This window comes from Halictus rubicundus, chromosome 2 (assembly GCF_050948215.1).
Source record: "Halictus rubicundus isolate RS-2024b chromosome 2, iyHalRubi1_principal, whole genome shotgun sequence".
NCBI classification, from domain to species: Eukaryota; Metazoa; Arthropoda; class Insecta; order Hymenoptera; family Halictidae; genus Halictus; species Halictus rubicundus.
In genome coordinates, this window is record NC_135150.1 from 10,591,280 (window position 1) to 10,608,140 (window position 16,861).

Genomic DNA, 16,861 nt, shown 5'->3' on the forward strand with positions numbered 1-16,861 from the left:
AAACTTAAGAAATCCTTTTATATAATTTTATTTTTGATATATTATTTATAAATGTATATATATAGCTTATATGTTTTATAAAAAAGATTAACCACTTAACATATTATTTTCTTTAATTTGTAGAATATACAAACAAGTATAATAATCTACTTTTGGTCTAAAAAAGATAAAAATGTATTTAGAATATTAACAATGTGTAGAACTCATCACAGAATGCAAAATATACGAAACCTATTGGAATATGCTATGAAAAAATGACCATTTAGATAATCATCTTAAAATTTGCATTTGCATGCAAATGTATATCGATTAGGTATTACTAAACAAAAATAAGTATATTTATATTAACAAAATAAAATGAACGTTTCAAGTGTTACAATTTAATATTTTTTATGTTTTGGTTACTTCCGTATATTTTATGTATTTACATCCTCTTACACTATATGTATATCATACATATAAAAATTTTCAGTAAATGCCGTCTTTACTTAGCGGTGCTATTGTATTTAAGTTATTCTTGCCGAAAATAAATGGTTCTCACATCATGCTCGTCCAGTTTAGCAAAAGATGGAAAGATGTGAATATATGTATACAAAAATTTAATCAAATTTTATGAATATAAATGCACAAACATCTTCAATGTTTTGTATTTGCCTGAAAAAATGACAAAGATTATACAGGGTGCCCCTAAAAGTATCGAGAACCCTGAAAGGGGTGATTCGCACCATTTTCCTTTGCCATTTCGCGCTGGAGCGTTTTGTTTTCGAGTTATTAACGAAAAACACGAATCAATTAGGCTGCGGCTGACGCCCACTTGACGACAGGCCCGCGGAGCGTAGTGTCAGCGTCGCACAGTCGTTGAGTGTGAACAAGAGGAGCAGAAGTTGATTTTAACCATTTGTTAAATTTGTTCGTCAGCCGCGCCCTGATTGGTTCATGTTTTTCGTTAATAACTCGAAAACAAAAAGCTCCAGCGCGAAATGGCAAAGTAAAATACTTTTATCAGTGCTGGATTCACCAATAAGCGAAATAAACACGGACTTAGTACATTAGGAAGAAGGTAGGCACCATAGTAATTTTCTGAATTTTAAAATGTTTTACATAATAATAATAATTCTAAATGTTTATGTACACGCGTGTGCGAGAGGAAAGAAGATTGCTGATTGAAAACTGATTAACTTTTGTTAAAAATACTTTTTAGTCAAATTATCAGAAATGTCTAAGAAATCATACATTACGTTGTCGTGATCATCCTGTACACGGGTGACTTTAGAATAACTTGCTTAGGGCCTCTAAAGGTCTCAATCCGGCACTGTATATTACACGTATATGTATATTACATATTATTTTGAAATTGAAATGATTGATCACAATCTTTGTTTTGTTATTATCTAGGAAAAGTATTAAGGTCAGAGGATATACCGTCAGACTTAAACTGTTCCTACAAATTACAGTGCCAAACAGACGACCAAGGATATCCTACTTTCCGATTTGTATGATTGTAAAAATGTTGGCTAGTACGTGAGGCTGCAGTTCCGTTAATCTTTGACGCCAATAATCGTAAATTAATAAATGCCTAGCGACGAACAATAGTGTCTGGCGCCCAACACCACTTGGTCCACTCCATCCGAGGATTTTTTCCAACAGAATTTTGCACAAGGTGAATACAAAATGACTTACTCTCATCGGGATTATTGTAACGAGCCCTTTTACACTGCGCTTGTTCGTGGAAATCTTTGTCCCCACATGCATTCATAGTGAGTCATACTACCAAGGACACTGTCTCCTGAGTGGCACATAAGATCATTGGACAGTGATACTACCGCCCACTTCTACAAAAATTATATTTATGAGCGACAATCACAGATGCAACACGAAGACATTCAATACACATTCGCACACGAAGATCAGAGCACATCTCGCAGTACAAGTTTAACAAATAGTAATTTTGTTCATATAGTGTAAGGTAATATTTATATAGTTAGTTTAAATAAATATATCTAAACTAGTATATAACGCAAATTAGCACTATCGTGCAATAATCAAAATCGGCAATTCTGTTTGAACACAACGTATTGGAACCACAAAGCAAAGCGTGTTGCATGTTTTTACACATTATTACACATGAATAACGTGTACTTAATATATCTGACCCAAAATTTTTAATACAATTTGAATATTCCATATTAGATGTATTTTATCACATCAATGCCGATAGATTACTTTAGTTACGTAGCAATTTAATTGTATATAATGTATTATTATTCTTTAGAATCTTTACGATCCCCATTCAAAAATAGTAATCGAAATTGTTTCTATACTAAGTGCATTATAATTTGTGAAGTTAAAGCACATTTAAAAAGTAAATTTGTATTCTTCGAAATTCAAATATTAGTGAATGAATCAAATGACTTCGAATCCGATTTTACTTTTTTAAACTGATTACACAATATGTTGTGATCATTCTTATAAGATCAATAACATTAACTGTTTGATTAGGTATAACATTAATCATCTTTATCGATAGCTTCCAGTCTTTCCAGTAGTGGAGGATGGCTATGCAACCAACAAGAATATAATTTGTCAAAAAGAGGGTAACCAAGATTGTCTTTCTGTAATTTAATTAGAGATCTTTTTAACGTATCTCCATATCCCAAAGTTTTTGCAAAATTGTCTGCTTCAAATTCAAATTTTCTTCCTATTACCCCTGCTACAAAATCTATTAACTGAAAGAAAAATATTTATTAAATATATCTTAAGTACTATAGGATAAAACATTCTAATTAAAGTTTTTCTCATAGAGAACAAACTCGAACTTACTGTTGTAAATGGTATTAAGATATACATAGTGATAATTATGATTCCTATGAATGTCGGTTGCGAGTCCGAAAAACCAAAAGCAATATACATTGGTGTATAATCTAAAAGTTTAGCATACACAAGAAATTTGACCAGGAAGGTCACCTGTAAAATTAAGAAATAAATATAAATAACAAAATTAAAAGATTAAGTAGATACAAAGCTTACCTGGGTAAGCAAAAAACCTTTTAGTGTATGATTATATTTCCAATGTCCTAATTCATGTGCTAATACTGCTAATACTTCATCTGTATCACATCCTTTTGCTTCTGTTTCACCTTCTCCTGGTTTATAGTATTCTTTTACTAAAGTATCAAATAGCACAATTCTCTTATGTTTATGGAAGCCGTATAAGTATGCATTGCTGTGTGAAGATCTTTTAGATCCTTCAACAATAAATAACTTATAAAGCGGATAATCGACTGAAGCTGCCAGTTCTTCAATCTTCGTTCTCAATTCTCCATCAGGAAGAGGTGTATATTTATCAAAGATCGGTGCAATAACTTCTGGATAAATAATCATCATGAACAAAATAACAATGATTGAAAAGACCCAAAGATAAAGGAAGAAATAATCTCCTCCATTTTGTATAATCCATATTACTGCACACAAAAGAGGTATGGAAATAATTTGTAGTACAAGAAACTTCAGAAGTTGATCTTTGATAAAAAACAGTGGCGTCTGAAAGTAATATATACAATAAAAAAAAATGCATGACAAACAATTTATAAATTTTGTTTATATCATACAAAAATCTTCAATTTCAATACCTCTTTGTTAAACCCATGTTTGTGTTCTATAACAAACTTTTCATACACCACCAATGGTAAACAAATAATGGTACCACCAACATATGTAAGAAACATACAAATACCACTTATTAGAATGTCATTCTCACGACTAAAACCAACGTATTTTGCTACATCAACGCTCCACTCCCAAAAGTAATAATATCCAGAAAGTAACAGAAATGCCTGCAAATGTAGAAATTCATTTATCATTTCTATGTTTATTTTTATTGCATACTATAATATTCAAGCTTTCTATATTATAAAATTAATATAAATGTACGTACCGTTGTGAAAAGATTCATATAAGTATTATTAAAATCACTGAAATTTAATCTATCCAAATAATAGAATCGAGCTTTATCATATACATCTTTTGACATAAAGCCTTCAACAGATGTAGGCAATTCAACCAACTTCTTCATCAAATTTCGCTAAAAAAAAGTTAATGCAGTAAGCTCATGATATTGTATAAAATAAATCTACATTACATTACATAGTATTATATTGTATTACATAGTACAGTGAATTCTCATTATGAGTCAGTGCCAACCTTACAATTTGGAGTCAGTGGAACTACTCACACCACTGTGGTGAGGGGCTGAAGCTTGAGAGCTATCTCCCGAGCTACGTGCAACATTGTATCGGAGAAAGACATTTTCTCAGTCTTCTTGTCACTATCACATAGTAGTCATAGGGTCTTATGACTTGTAGACGGATATGACTCTTAGGTTTCCAGCGTGCCCTATGTATTTCAAATGCGACGCTCTGCGACAACCTCAGATTTTATCTAAGAGTCAGTCATCAGAACGGCGCAACTGACTCGTAAAGAGAATTCACTGTATGTACCTTTTTGTAAATACAGTAATATATTCATAAATGAAATGCTATAACTTCTTATTTACAGTATAGTAAGTACAGAGATATCAAAATCAATTTAAGTTCTTCAAATAGGATGCTATATATTTTTTCCCATGTAATGTGATAGTGAATTTTTAGACGAAGAATGGTGTACTAAGAAAGTCATTTTCTTTCATAGAAGGTTGTAAAATAGTGAAAAACCAAGCGCTGGAACACAATATTCTCCTAATAGTCATGTATGTCCGCTAAACCTATTTCACCTTGTGTACCTCTAAATTGTAACAGGTTTGACTATTGCAGAAATTTTTTCCCTCTGAAGAAACTATTATTAAGTAACACTAGCAAATAATTAAGGGCTACAAATTAATGATATTTATTTGTACTTACCAATTTGTTCTAATTTAAATGATTAAAAACTATATTCTATTGAGATTGCTTAAAGATGTGTATCAAACTGATTCTAAACACTACGAGGATATTGTGTTTATTTCGTTTCAACTGTACACAAGGGGGTTTGAAATAGGTTTAGCGAACAGACCCAACAGTTAGGAATATGTTGAGTTTAGGCACTGATTTTTACTTTTTGTTTTTAACTTTTCATGAAAGAAATTGGCTTTGTTAGCACCTTATTGAACTCGTCTAAAAACGCATTATTATATTGCGTGGATAAAAATATTTATACCACGTAACATACCAAACAACTTTCATTCCCTTAACAAACATTTCACTGTATTATGATAAAACAGACAGCCTGTATATAAATTTTAGAAATTTTATATATCATCAATTTTTCAAGAAAAATCTATCTGTTCCCAAATAGATAAATCAAAGACATGGTACTTGTATAATGCTATAAATTAATAATAATAGAATCAATAGAAAATTTAGGTTAAACATAACTTACCTAATAATTATACCTAACTAATATAAAATAAGTAAATAAAATATACCTGTTACCTCATAGTAATAGAATTAACAGAAAATTTAGGTTAAAGATAACTTACCTGCCGAAAGTTTAAATAAATATTCCACAGATAAAGTAGCCATAGTAGTGCCAAAATTTCATACAATATATAATCCCCGATTAATTTTGCAAAATTGTTCATTGTATTAACGGTTACTAAATACAAAAATCTTGATTCCGGTATTTTACTGAGATGAACTAAGAAGATTAGGTTCTGTACAGTTTACCAGTTTAGTGTCTCGTGCAGTCTCGTGAGTCTCGTGTCTCTAACCCAGTGATGAGATTTTGCCCAGGTTTTTTTACGCATGCGCGACCGAAACAATAACGTATCTATATTATGGAGAAAAGGTAGTGGGGCTGTGATGTTGGCGGGAAAGTCCCGGAACAATCTGTTTCGAGACGAGACGAGTTTCCTATGAAGTTTTGGTAAGTTATTGTTAATATTTTATTATACAATGGCAGCTAATATTGGAGAAGGAGCTACAAAGCGTAGAGTTCGCTATTTTCAAAACCAAATCATAACCATTTTTTAAATTTTTGCAGGGTGATCAAGGTACCCTATTTTATCCAGAATTTTACCTTACTGATGCTAAAACGTAAACAAAATCTCATCACTGCTCTACCCCACTGATCTAGTGATGGTCTATTCTACATGGTGCTCTATGAGCACAGAGAGGAGCATTTTAGATCATCTTAGAGGTCCTCTCTGATGAGCATTTTATGAGCCCCCCAATCTTTCTAGGGACTGGAGAGTTTGTTAGGAACTTTTAGTTAATCGTTTCAGAGAAGTTGGTAATACGTTGGTCTTGTGATCTAACAGCTGAGGGTGGATGCAAGTTCTTTAGGCACAGAAGTTAATTTTCTGACAAAGGTTTATTGAAGTGCGAAGTTTTTAGAGATAGACAACGAAAATGGTTGACCGTGCGCATATTAAAGAGATGATACCCGTCCTACAGGACGAAAAAATTGGTAATTATTGTAAGACAGCTAAATTTTTATTTGATATTGCCCCTCCCATAAATGTAATGTGTTTGTTATTTGCAAAACGTCCATAGTTCCTTAATTTCTTTATTTATTTATTACAACGATGATATTGTCAATATTTTAGATATGTTAGCAGCTACAAGTATTCTTCAACAACAGGCTGCTGACATTAGAAATCAAAGAATCACTTGGCAATCATATTTCCAGTAAGTACATTGAGTATTGATTTTAATAGAACAGTGGCTATATCTAATACTTTTTAAACCTATCATGACAGTTTTGTGATTTCAAATTTATAATATAAGTTTTTCTGTAAACGCATAAATATTTATATGTATATAACTATATTTTATGTTTTATAGATCTCAAATGATATCAAAAGAAGATTATGATTTTATAGTTGCCTTTGACACAAGCGATGCTAGCGTGAGGGAGACAAAACTAAAAGAAAATCCACATCAAGCTGCTAAAACTTTTCTAAACTTACTTGGTCACGTTTCAAAAGATCAAACTATCCAGTACATTCTCATAATGATTGATGATATGCTTCAGGTTTATCACTTTATTTGATATAATGGACTATATCATTTATTTTAATAGAATAGTTCTAAAAAATTATACCTTTACAATTAGGAAGATCGTAGTCGTGTAGAAATTTTCAAAGAACACTCGAATCGGAAACGAGAATCTGTATGGGGACCTTTCCTGAACTTACTGAACAGACAGGATGGATTTATCATGAACATGACTTCTCGTATTATTGCAAAACTTGCTTGTTGGAGTCATGATTTCATGGAAAAGACAGATCTTCAGTTCTATTTGACATGGTTAAAGGATCAACTGAAACTCAGCGTAAGTTCAAACATCTATTTATGTTACTTTCATTACCTCAAGTTATATAATTTAAAAAAGAGAAATGAGTTTATCAGAAAAAATTCTATGTTATATGCTTCTTATCTGTTGCTTAGCTTTTATTTTGATAGAATGTGTGTGCACAATACAGGTGATGGGTTTTCATTATAGAACATGTTTTCCATTTTCCCCAACAATCTATAAAAGTATCATCTATAACTAGAAATAAGCAAAAATGGTAATAAAAGAAAATAATGTGGATTCTATATTATAGAATATGAAAGGTAATGAATTAATGCTATTAATATTGAACTACAATGGACATAGAGAGTTTTCGTACACCCTTTAAAAACGAATAACTTTTTTAAAATTGGATCAAATGGTTTGAGTTTTTTTTTAGATGTTAGAAGAATTAGTGTACTAGCTAACGCATAAATCATTCTTTTTAAAGAGTGTACAAATACTTTTTACACTTACTGTGGATCATTTTACACATTGCATTCAAGAAGGAAAAATTAGTTTAAAAAACTATTTTTTGTGTTAAGAATCACATTTTCCTGATATATATTATTACATAGCAGAAGCACTGTTGGCACTCGTCACAGAACAGCAGTGCGTTTAGTACAAATGATGTGTTCTATATTCTGGTACATGTAGTTAAAGTTAATGGTATTAACTATCCATTGCAACAAATTGTTTTAAAGAAAGAAACATCAAATAAATGTACGTGTAGATGTGAATACAACTGAGTTTTATAATGTAAAGTTTGTTGCAATCTATCTACATACCATCCTTCCTCTTCTTCATCGTGAAGTGTAGATTATGCTCTAGTAATATATCAGGAAAAAAAACATTTTATATTAAAAAATAAAATTCATTAAATTATAACACAATAATTTCATATAACATTATTCAAAGCACAGTGTATAAAAGTTATGCATTTTTATCTTTCTCATAATACAGGATCCGGCTAAATAACATGTGCAAGCGGGCATGAGATGATTTTTTATGAAAAAGTATGAAGAAAATATAAAATAACATTTTTTTCAATAAAGGCTTAGTTTTCGAAAAAAATCATGTTTGAAAATCTGCTGCATATATTTATGTATATACTGTTACGGCTATGGTACAGTTCGCCGAGCAGTATATAACGCATATTATCTTTTAAAACAACGTTTACGTGGCATTTAAAATCTACTGCGTTGATTGAAAAACGCAAAGAAAATTTTGAACGAACAAAATTTGATTTTATCGATTACAAAACTGCTGGAACTGTCTACTTATAGACGCATGAAATCTCGGTAACGTGTTTTGATTTTTGAAGTCTCCAAAAATGTGATTAATATTTTGCAGCAATTGGTCCCTATTTACAATATCATGGCTACAAACAGAGTAAAGACGAATTAATATAAAGTATTAATCACGCATTTGAAGGCAAATGAAAAGTCAAAACATGTTACCAAAAGTTCACATATCTGTAATTGAACGGAATCTATGCATACGACAGCGAGGCAACCAGTTTCAACAATTCTGTAATCGATGGAATCAAATTTTATTCATTAAAAATGTTCTTTGTGTGTTCAATGTGCAGCTTTTAAATGTCACATAAACATTGTTTACAAAGACAATATACGTTATATATTACTCGATGAATCGTACCATAGCTGTAACAGTATACACACACAGCAGATTTTCAAACTTGATTTTTTCGAAAACTTAGTTTTGTATGTTAAATGTTATTCTATATTTTTATCTCCATTTTGCATAAGGAATCACTAAGTGCACACTTGCACTTATTATTCGACAGGATTCGGTATATCCATTTTGTACATATATAATTATCACATACATGTCTGTGCAGTTATATAGATACAAATGAAAACATAAAGTAGTGCTACTAACCATTGTACAGAAATTTAGGTATAATGCGACTGACTATGCAGCAGATCAATGTTGCTTTTTATGAGGCAAAAAATAGGTAGAAAAAGTTTCTAATTTAAGGAAAGATTTATATACATGTATAAGTCACATGGGTTTTAGTTGGAGGCTCTTGAAGAAACAGACTTGCATGTGGGAGTAAAACAACCCAATACTGTGGACAATGAGGCATATGAGCTACATGAACAAATGAATCCGGTTGGTCTTATAATAACCGATTATTAATATTATATATCTAAATTGTTTTCATCTTATCATGTAAATATTGTATAAAAAGTTTTTAGAAGTAGATATGCAATTATTATTATTGAGAATAAGTATAATTAATTGCAGATATTAATTAGTCACCACATTTTAGAAAGAGGAATGACCGTTTATTGCCCACAGAAAATCAATAATAGTTTAATATTTTATTTCACTTTGTTTGTGCACACACATGATTTCTACATTTTGGTTGATTGTATAAATATATGTAATAACTTAAGATAATACACGTGTTTTTGTTTTTATTTAGAATAACGAATACATTCAATCTGTGGCAAGGTGCCTGCAAATGATGCTTCGTATAGATGAGTATCGTTTTGCGTTTGTATCTGTAGATGGAATTTCCACATTGCTTAGCGTTTTGACAGGCAGAGTAAACTTCCAAGTACAATATCAACTTATATTTTGCCTGTGGGTACTTACTTTTAATCCATTACTTGCTGAGAAGATGAACAAGTATGTATGCACTATGCACTATGCACTATAAAACTCGCAATCAAATTTATAGAATATCATTGCATTTATGATACAACAATGACACTTATTTTTCAGATTCAACGTTATACCTATCTTGGCTGATATATTAAGCGATTCTGTGAAGGAAAAAGTAACACGTATTATTTTAGCAGTGTTTAGGGTAAGTTTTACTATTTATTCTACTTATTATACTTGTACTATACTTATTCATTACTGATATTGCACAGAATCTTATTGAGAAAGTAGAAGATGGACAAGTTGCCAAAGAACATTGCATCGCTATGGTACAGTGCAAAGTATTGAAACAACTGTCGATTCTTGAACAACGTAAATTCGATGACGAAGATATCACTGGTGATATTGAATTCATGAACGATAAATTACAAGCATCTGTACAGGATTTGAGTTCCTTCGACGAGTATTCGACTGAAGTAAAATCTGGCCGCCTCGAATGGTCTCCTGTTCATAAATCTGGCAAATTCTGGCGAGAGAACGCTAGTCGGCTTAATGAGAAAAATTACGAGTTGTTGCGTATTTTAATTCACTTACTAGAAGGCAGTAAAGATCCTTTGGTCCTTAGCGTAGCCAGTTTTGATATTGGAGAATATGTAAGACACTATCCTCGTGGCAAACAGTACGTTTTAACATTTTTACACTGTACATTCGTTTATAAAATGTTCTATGTGTGAAATTTTTTCTGAAATGCTTGTAGTATAATTGAACAACTTGGGGGCAAACAACGAGTGATGCAACTTCTAGGACATGAAGATCCTAATGTCAGATACGAAGCTCTTCTTGCAGTGCAGAAGCTCATGGTGCACAATTGGTAAGTTATTTTATCTTACGTTATTCTTATCAAGTAGAAGAATAATAATTATTAATTGTTTGATCACCTAATTTATAGGGAATACTTAGGAAAGCAATTGGAAAAAGAACAAACAGGAGCGTCAGGTCCTCCAGGCTCAAAACCAGGTGCACAAGTTCCAGCCAAAGCTTAAATGATCGCGTAGCCATTGTATATGCGAGTTTGGCTTAAAATCTGTATATTTAATCTTTCTTCTATATTTTCTCTCGTACAACATATGTACTTTTATTGCGATAAAAATCGATATAGCAGTTACCCTAAAGTAAAGTTCCATTGAAAAATTACATTCCTTTGTATTCCGCCATAGTTGATACAAAGAATACGCAGTACATATACAATAGGATTTATCCGGTTCGGCACCTTTCAAATATGCAGATCAATGACTGTACAAATATATCGTCTTAATAATAAGATGGTCGTGTGTATAAATTGTAATGGAATTTGTAATTAAGATGTTTAATGGAATGTTAGGAAAAATAAAGTATTATTATTACTATAGATAGTAGTAAAAAGAAGTACATGCAAAGATCTTTTTTTTTTATTTTTCTGCAAATGACAGTTTTACGTTGATATTACAGGATGTCAATTGTGTTACAAGATATCGAAAGATGTATGGTATATCTACTTCTCTTACAGATTCATCATCGCCACAAAGACGACATCTTGTTTTCTTGCCAAATCCTGACGCGCTTAAAGTAGTTTCCATTACTGGACCTAGCAATGTCCCACACTTTTGGCAAACTAACGTCTGTAATCAGAATATCATTAATAATTAATAAATTCATTAACTAGAAAACTTGCAAAGATTCAAGTATACCGTAGTTTTATCTGAACAATGAAAAAGGCGATCTTGTAGCAAAAACGAACATCCATGAGATATTAACGAATCTCGTTCCATTTCTCCAAATCGAACACCACCACCTCTTCGTCTACCTTTTATAGGCTGTCTTGTCAAAACGTCTATTGGACCAGTACTTCTAACCTACAAATAATACAAATAATTGATATGTAATAAGGTTGACTTCGAATACTGTAAGAAATTTAAAGTTTACTTACTTGCCACTTGTCCGAAACCATGTGCCTCAATCGTTGATAATGCACAATTCCGAAAAAGATATCAGCAGTCATTTCTCTCCCATCTATCCCCGAATACATCCTTTCAGTTCCATAATAATTGTAACCACCACGTTCCAACAATTTTCCAAAATATTCAACAGCTGTTTCATTCTCGTTGAATCGAAAAGACGTTGCATCGTGTACAAGTCCATGTATAGCTGCTGATTTTCCCGCCATTACTTCGATCATCATGGCTATATATACACATACATCATAATTTTAATTGTTTTCGTAATCGCAGAAGTAAATATTTAAAAAAAGAACTTGATTTCACCTATTGTCATACGACTTGGAAAACCATGAGGATTGAACACAATATCAGGAATCAAACCAGTTTCTGTAAATGGCAAATCCTCTGCTGGCCATTTTTGAGAGCAAATTCCTTTCTGACCTGCTCTGGAAGCGAATTTATCTCCAACACTTGGATTACGCTAAAATTTGTAATAATTAGTGAACATTAAAAATGTGTAACAATTTAACGTAAATAAACGAAATGATGTTTTGCTTACTGAAATGCGAAAAGTAATGCAAGCCCTACGCGGAATGTGACTATGTAATGTACCACATAGTTTTACAGTATCAACATAAGCATCTTCTTTCCCGTGATATCTACCAGTAGTGTATGTCGACTTATCTGCATCGTAGTAACTTTTAAAGTAATCCTATTAGAATTTATTTCAACTTGCTAGAAACTTTACACCAAATTAAAGCAACTTACCAATAATAAACATCACCTTCAGAAATAATAGTACCTGGTAGTGGAAGACCATCAGTATCTAATTTTTCTGCTAGATCAGGTTTATCTGGATTTCGTGCAAAGTAACTTCTTTGATCTTCTAAGTCAACAAACTCAGATTTGTAAATTATTCCATGTGCGAACCCTCTATCATAAGCAGCTTTATTAATAATCATTGCATCTTCCATATCATACCCCTATCAAATATACATTATTTGTTCAAAAATATATTTGTTGCCACACTGTAACTATTATTATCTACTTACTGTGTATGAAATAACAGCTACTATTGCATTGGTACCCATGGCAAAATCATCAAGATTAATTTTATCGTGGTGAACAGGTCGGAAAAGTGGTGTTGCTGGTGTTTGAAGTCTATATAATTTAGTTTCCGACTGTAATTGCCATGTATGACATGGAGTGCCCATTGTTTGTTTACCCATCTATAAGAGAATATAATTAGATAATGACTAATTATTGTATTAAAAATGAGGATACTTGTAAAAAAACACCTTACTTGACACTGGTACATATTTCTTGGACTCTGATTGCAATCTGGCATTGGAATAAGACTTGCTAAATTACTTAGGAAGGCTGTTTTCGATAATTCTTGATGTGACGTCAACTGTAGCAATAAAATAAATGAAAACTCGACAAATAATATAAAGTTACATACAACAAATACAACATGTTTATTACCCCTTCATAAGCTTCTTCGGGTGTGACGCAGATATCTAAATAAACTTGTTCAAACGTCCCAATATATTCAATCTTCTTAGCAATCAAATTCATCACTGGTCTCATCATACGTGCCGGATTTGTGAATAAATACAATCCTGGGTACTGAGCTGGTACATTCTTTTTTGGTACTAAAGCTATTTCCATTGTAGGGGGTACCTAAAATCATATGCACGAATGAGTCAATCCAAATTAATAGATTAATCAGATAAAATTTGAAAAATTACTTCTTTCCCATTTATTTTAAGCAATCTAAGTTTATCTGTTATTCTAGCAACTATATTGTCATTTATCACTCCAATCAATTTCCCGTCCAACATTACAACATACGAACTCTTCCAATTGTCGGCAATAGATAAGGGGACCATCCCAAGATCCATTAGTACTATGGGAATATTAGCTTTTAATTTTGAATCTGGATGTTTCGTAATGATACAATTCATTGTTAAGTGATTCAGAAGTCCACAGGGCGCACCATCGGGTGTATGAACGGGACAAATAAAGCCTATAGTTACATAAAAAATGATTACTATTAACTCTGATACTAATACGATCATGATCATTCTTGATTACAATAGACAGTTACCCCACGCATCTGGCAATAGTTGTCTGGCTTCCGTTGTTCTCATTTCTTGGAAAAAAGAACCTCTATGAATTGCACGAAAATGACTCATATAACGCATTCTGTTAATATTTTCAGCTACAATTGTAAGACCACTACTTTGCATAAGTCCTAAACCCGTAGCTGATCTTATATTTCCAGTCGCTAAGAAATTTTCCATTTGCGATTCAAGCGAGCTTGTATGCTTCATTATATTTAACATTTCCTCTGAATAAAAAGCAATTTGAATAAAACTTTTTATAGATAAATGTAATTTGCATTAAAGCACAATTTTTTAAATACTTACGTACGCTTAAAGTGTACCTATTACCCGCGCTTCTTGCACGCTTCAAAATACCCATTTTAAGGCCCGTTAGCCAAGTATATAGTTTTTCTTTCAGAACTTGTAGATATAAGTGACCACCGAGTAAACATTCTTGCATCATCACAGCATCGGCTCCCTCAACAGCACACTTATTATTTGCAAGAGCAAATAGCTTTTTTGTCATAAAAACAAGTAAGTAAAATTTATCCAAAGGATCATTAAGGTGAATTGCTATACAATGCCTGAAAATAACACCTGTTAACCATATAAAATAAAGCATATACATGTATACCAACATATTTCTAACACTCACTTAATTATAAAATCACAAACATCTGTATCAGTAGCGTCTTGAGGTAATTCAAAGAACTTTATTCTAAACATACTTCCTATATAAGCCCTGCATTGATCATGGCTATGTAGATCTTGTTTGTGTATTTCTCTGAGCATATTCAAAATACAACCTTTATAATAAAGATCATCATCGCTACCAGCTGTTAATGCATTATAAATAAAAATATCTGAGACATCTATTAAACATTTTAGCATCAAGACTAGAGGTACGTAGTATAAAATTTTTCTGTGCGTGAACATTAACTTTGCAGATCCATCGGTTACATAGTGCAATGTATTGTTCTGTAAAACATATATTTTAGTAATACTATTAAATCAATGTGAAAAAAATGAGGAATGTTTTATTGTACAACATACATACCGTTGCAGTATTATCATCACGCACACTCCTCAGAAGTAGACCAAGATCACTAAACTGTACTCCACGAGATTTCCACCCAGATCTTCTAATAGCTATAGGATAATTCCTTCTTGTCATTAAAAGCATTCTTATGAGTCTCTCTAGTCCTTTAATTATAAAATATCCACCCCATTCTTGTTCATGTTCTCCATGACTAACTAACTCCTTTGGACTCATTTTACTTAAATGACATCTATTAGACTGTACAATTAAATATAAATTAGATATGTAGGTCGTTTCATGTTAAGTATACATTGAAATATTTTGGTTGGCAAGGCCTCGTAGAACTCTGATCAAGTAAATAAGCATTTTGAAAAAGAATGCTTTTATATCTTTCTTTTAAGAAGTGCTTGACATTATCTGATTTCATACTCTGAGATTTCTTATTGTTAAGGCTTTCAGATGTAAGCCGTGTCCAGAAGGATTTATTTTCCAAACATTTCACAAGTATTGCTGCTAGCTTCATCAGGGAGTCAAAAACACACTGATACTAGTGTGCGTTCTGTGTTGTTGTTCTAACATATTAGAGTTGTTCATATTCCGGATTATTGGTCACCAATCGAATCGAAAATTATATAGAGTATATTAGAACAACAACACAGGATACATACCAGTATCAGTGTGTCTTCGACCCCCTGATGACGCTAACTGCAATGCTAGCAAAACGTTGAAAACATAATTCCGTCAGTACATGGCTTGGAGTAAGCTCTGAGTGTCGAAAGCCTTAACAGTAAAACTGATTTTACACTGTTTGATGAATAATTTCACCATCCTTACGTTACAGCTGCAAGTGCATTGTTATGAAAATTATAGAATGCATTATGACAAATAACACTCATTTCATTAATTCTTTTAAATATTTCAATATATCTTTAGAGTATTTAGTATAACAAATATTAAATTTATAGTTGCATACTTTAACCATAATTGGAATTTCTCCTAAATCTCTTTCAAGAGCTTCTTGAATTTTACCATTAATAGACCAGCCCAGTTTAACTGTTATCTTTCCTTTGTAAGTACATCCTCTCTGACGGCACTCTGTGGGATAAATTCTATGATTCTTTACTCCAATAGTTCCAACAGGAACAGAAGGCTGATGAATTGTCACATCATCAATCCACAGAGCCACTTTTTCTTCATTCGGAAGGTGGATGTAAACAAGTGGATTATCTCTAACACCTTCTGAGAGACCATCTTCTAGCATATAATTGAAAGAGTCTATATGCGAAGTACCTAAACTCTGTAGTAACTAAAATAAATAATAATTCTCTATTAGACATGACAAGTCCAGAAGGACTTCAAAATTGAGTAAAATGAGTAAAAACAATGTTAATATTTACAGCATTTTGCTCTTCTGGTGGTTTACCAAAATTTTGCGAGGTATTTGTTAATTTCGGTTCAATTAACATTTTTCTATTTGCGAAAAATATACTTCAGTCAAAATAATAACAATGAACACTTCAAATGTAACTTAACCATAATAGTGTATAAACGTGCTTTAGATACATTCATTCACTCACGTGAAGTGTGGAGCGCTGACACTGTTGTTTCGCAGTATTATCAACTTATTAAAACTCAAATTCCTTAAATTTGTTGTGTTGCACGACTGCGAACAGAGAGTGTATATGCAGGGTGTCCCAAAAATGTTGTACTTCCTTGAAAGGAGCGATTCCTGAGGTCATTTGAAATAACTTTTTCCAGAAAGCATATCTTTTTCCTTTGCGGAAATGTTCTCCGCG

General features: G+C 32.1%; 3 protein-coding genes across 6 annotated transcripts; 1 reads left to right on the forward strand and 2 right to left on the reverse strand.

Moving 5' to 3' along the window:
* Positions 1–100: 100 nt before the first annotated feature.
* Positions 101–5,739, reverse strand: LOC143365218 (CAAX prenyl protease 1 homolog). Its single transcript, XM_076805179.1, has 6 exons — positions 5,513–5,739; positions 3,935–4,081; positions 3,630–3,833; positions 3,028–3,540; positions 2,821–2,964; positions 101–2,726 (listed from the first exon to the last, which is right to left on the reverse strand). The coding sequence occupies exons 1-6, from the start codon at positions 5,612–5,614 to the stop codon at positions 2,508–2,510; spliced, it is 1,329 nt and encodes a 442-aa protein (XP_076661294.1). The 5' UTR covers positions 5,615–5,739; the 3' UTR covers positions 101–2,507.
* Positions 5,740–6,259: 520 nt separating this feature from the next.
* Positions 6,260–11,367, forward strand: Vhasfd (V-type proton ATPase subunit VhaSFD). Of its 4 annotated transcripts, none has more exons than XM_076805181.1 (10): positions 6,260–6,450; positions 6,581–6,662; positions 6,819–7,008; positions 7,090–7,308; positions 9,349–9,444; positions 9,761–9,966; positions 10,063–10,147; positions 10,215–10,621; positions 10,700–10,813; positions 10,892–11,367. In XM_076805181.1, the coding sequence occupies exons 1-10, from the start codon at positions 6,384–6,386 to the stop codon at positions 10,983–10,985; spliced, it is 1,560 nt and encodes a 519-aa protein (XP_076661296.1). In that variant the 5' UTR covers positions 6,260–6,383; the 3' UTR covers positions 10,986–11,367. The 4 variants fall into 4 exon arrangements, with proteins under 4 accessions (XP_076661296.1, XP_076661297.1, XP_076661298.1 ...); XM_076805182.1 differs by having other exon boundaries at positions 6,261–6,441; XM_076805183.1 differs by lacking the exon at positions 9,349–9,444 and having other exon boundaries at positions 6,261–6,450.
* Positions 11,205–16,685, reverse strand: Rpi135 (RNA polymerase I subunit Rpl135). Its single transcript, XM_076805180.1, has 16 exons — positions 16,463–16,685; positions 16,039–16,371; positions 15,084–15,323; positions 14,682–15,004; positions 14,351–14,610; positions 14,029–14,271; positions 13,670–13,947; positions 13,404–13,601; positions 13,222–13,329; positions 12,971–13,147; positions 12,687–12,901; positions 12,478–12,616; positions 12,243–12,399; positions 11,909–12,162; positions 11,670–11,834; positions 11,205–11,600 (listed from the first exon to the last, which is right to left on the reverse strand). The coding sequence occupies exons 1-16, from the start codon at positions 16,529–16,531 to the stop codon at positions 11,391–11,393; spliced, it is 3,369 nt and encodes a 1,122-aa protein (XP_076661295.1). The 5' UTR covers positions 16,532–16,685; the 3' UTR covers positions 11,205–11,390.
* Between the last annotated feature and the right edge of the window lie 176 nt (positions 16,686–16,861).